Genomic DNA, 2336 nt, shown 5'->3' with positions numbered 1-2336 from the left:
ATCATGTTCAAAGAGATACGAGCTGAAATGAATCGTGGACAAATGTGGTTGGAATGTACGTGCTACCAGAATAAAAATAATTTACATTATTCAGGGTGATAAAATATCATAAAAACCATGAATGCTCGGTTAATGCAAGAAAATCAGATCAGAAGCATGCTACATCAAATTTTATAAGTGAACAAATTATAGAACATGTTCGAGACAAAAACATAGAGGTTACACCAGCCTTTGTAGAAAACGAAATGAAAAAGAAATTTGGGATTGACATTGGTTATCACAAGGCATGGCGCGCTATTCAAAAAGTTGTTGCTTGCATAAGGGGAACACCTGAAGAGAACTATCAGATTCTTCCTTCATACCTGCACATGATGGTGCGCAAAAACTCAGGAACGTACACGAGCACAAAAAGATGTGGGCAAAATAGGTAAGCAAAAAATTACTAACCATCAACCTGAAGTTTCAAATGTTCTTATTTGAAAAACTTCACACCTTATGATTTGTTTTTTTGTGTTTCACTGTATAGATTTGGTTACATGTTCTTTGCTCCTGTGGCATCAGTAGCTGGTTGGTCCTACTGCAGACCCGTTATTGCAGTAGATGCAATGTTTTTAAAGTCAAAATATTGTGGTGTTCTATTTATTGTTGTATCAAAGGATGCAAACAATCAAATCTTACCTCTATGTTTTGGTGTAGCAGATTCAGAAAACAACGAGGCATACATTTGGTTCTTCGGGGAAATGAGGAAAGCAGTTCAAGTCCGTCGTGAACTGGTTTTCTTGTCAGATAGAAACCAATCGATTGCAAATGGGATTAGAAAAGTTTTTCCTAAAACTCACCATGGTATCTGCCTCTATCACTTTGAGAAAAATTTAAAGCAAAGACATGCAAAAGCCACGGTAATAAATCTATTTCAAAGTGCTGCAAGGTCATACAAACGTGAAGATTTTAATCAGTTAATGTCCCAACTCAAAAGTGTTGACAAGAAAACATACAATTACATAATGGAAGAGCCTCCAGAGAGATGGGCTCGATCGTGGTTCCCACGGCGATGTTATGCTATGCTAACAACAAACATGGTAGAATCAATGAATTCCGTTTTACTAAAAGGGAGAGAAATGCCTATTTTAAGAATGTTAGATTTCATCCAAGAAACGTTGGGAGAGTGGTTTTACGAACGAAGAAAAAAGGCAAATGAAACTTTCACAGAATATCAATATGGGCAAAAGAAGAGATGACTAAAAAGATAGACTTGGCTTGCAAAATGTTTGTGAGTATATTTATTAACTTCAGCTTTTTATATCTGTTGCAGTGATTTACTACTTACATTGAAAAAACTTCATACTTTTTCTTTTTGAAGCAACAATACACTAATATAGTTTATCTTAATTTTTTATTCCTTGTTAGGTATTCAACCTTGATTCAATGTTGTTTAGAATAAATAGTAAAGTAATCGAATTCATTGTAGACTTAAAGAAGAGAACTTGCAACTGCCTGAAATTCCAACTTGATGAATTGTCTTGTCCACATGCAATTGCTGCTATTAATAAGAGATATTTGCAGAAATCTGATTACTGCTCAAATTGGTATTCAAATGAAACATGGTTGAAAACATATGAAAGACATGTGAATACTATGGGAGATCAAAAATCATGAGATATACCACAAAATGTACAATTTGAGATCACAAAACCTCCTGATGTAGAGATTTTACAAGGAAGAAGACAAAAGAAGAGGCATATCCCTGCGACTGAATCAGTACCATTGAAGTCTACCAAATGCAGTCGATGTAAACAAGCTGGGCATAACGGAACAACTTGCTTGTATTCCCCAGCACCTCATCCATATTCAAAGAAACACACTGAAAAATACTCCACCCTTCAATAATCCGTGGTCTGAATTTAGACTTTCATTATTGTATAACATATTTGAAATGTGATTTTTTTCATAGGAATAAAAAAAATAAGCTCTTGGACTATTTTATATACTGCTAAAGTACAAATCATTCATTTTTGTTGCGCAGGCTTACAGGTTTGGTTGCATTTTAAAAAAGTACGCAATGACTTCACTGAGAAAAAACTTTAGGTTACAGTATGTGAAATACATATCCTTAACAAACACACACATACATACGTGTACAGCACACAAAAGATACGCATGTACAATCAAAAGCTTCAGCATCTCTAGGCTGAAGTTATAGAAAATGAACTTAATAACTTCAGCATATTCAAAAAAGCAACTAATTGTATTAACTCAGAATTGACTAGAAGTAAAAAAGAAAATGCCAACAATAACAAGGATAATACACCATAAAGCTAAGAAGAAAGAGGATGAGA

General features: G+C 34.3%; 1 protein-coding gene across 1 annotated transcript; it reads left to right on the top strand.

The window, feature by feature from the left end:
• The first annotated feature begins 245 nt into the window (after nt 1–245).
• Nucleotides 246–1656, top strand: LOC107821567 (protein FAR1-RELATED SEQUENCE 4-like). Its single transcript, XM_016647999.2, has 3 exons — nt 246–427; nt 527–1190; nt 1408–1656. Exons 1-3 carry the CDS (start codon nt 246–248, stop codon nt 1654–1656), a joined length of 1095 nt encoding a protein of 364 aa, XP_016503485.2.
• The last annotated feature ends 680 nt before the right edge of the window (nt 1657–2336 follow it).

This window comes from Nicotiana tabacum, chromosome 10 (assembly GCF_000715075.1).
Source record: "Nicotiana tabacum cultivar K326 chromosome 10, ASM71507v2, whole genome shotgun sequence".
Taxonomy (NCBI): Eukaryota; Viridiplantae; Streptophyta; class Magnoliopsida; order Solanales; family Solanaceae; genus Nicotiana; species Nicotiana tabacum.
The sequence above is the reverse complement of the archived record's forward strand: the minus strand, read 5'-3'. Positions and strand labels throughout refer to the sequence as shown.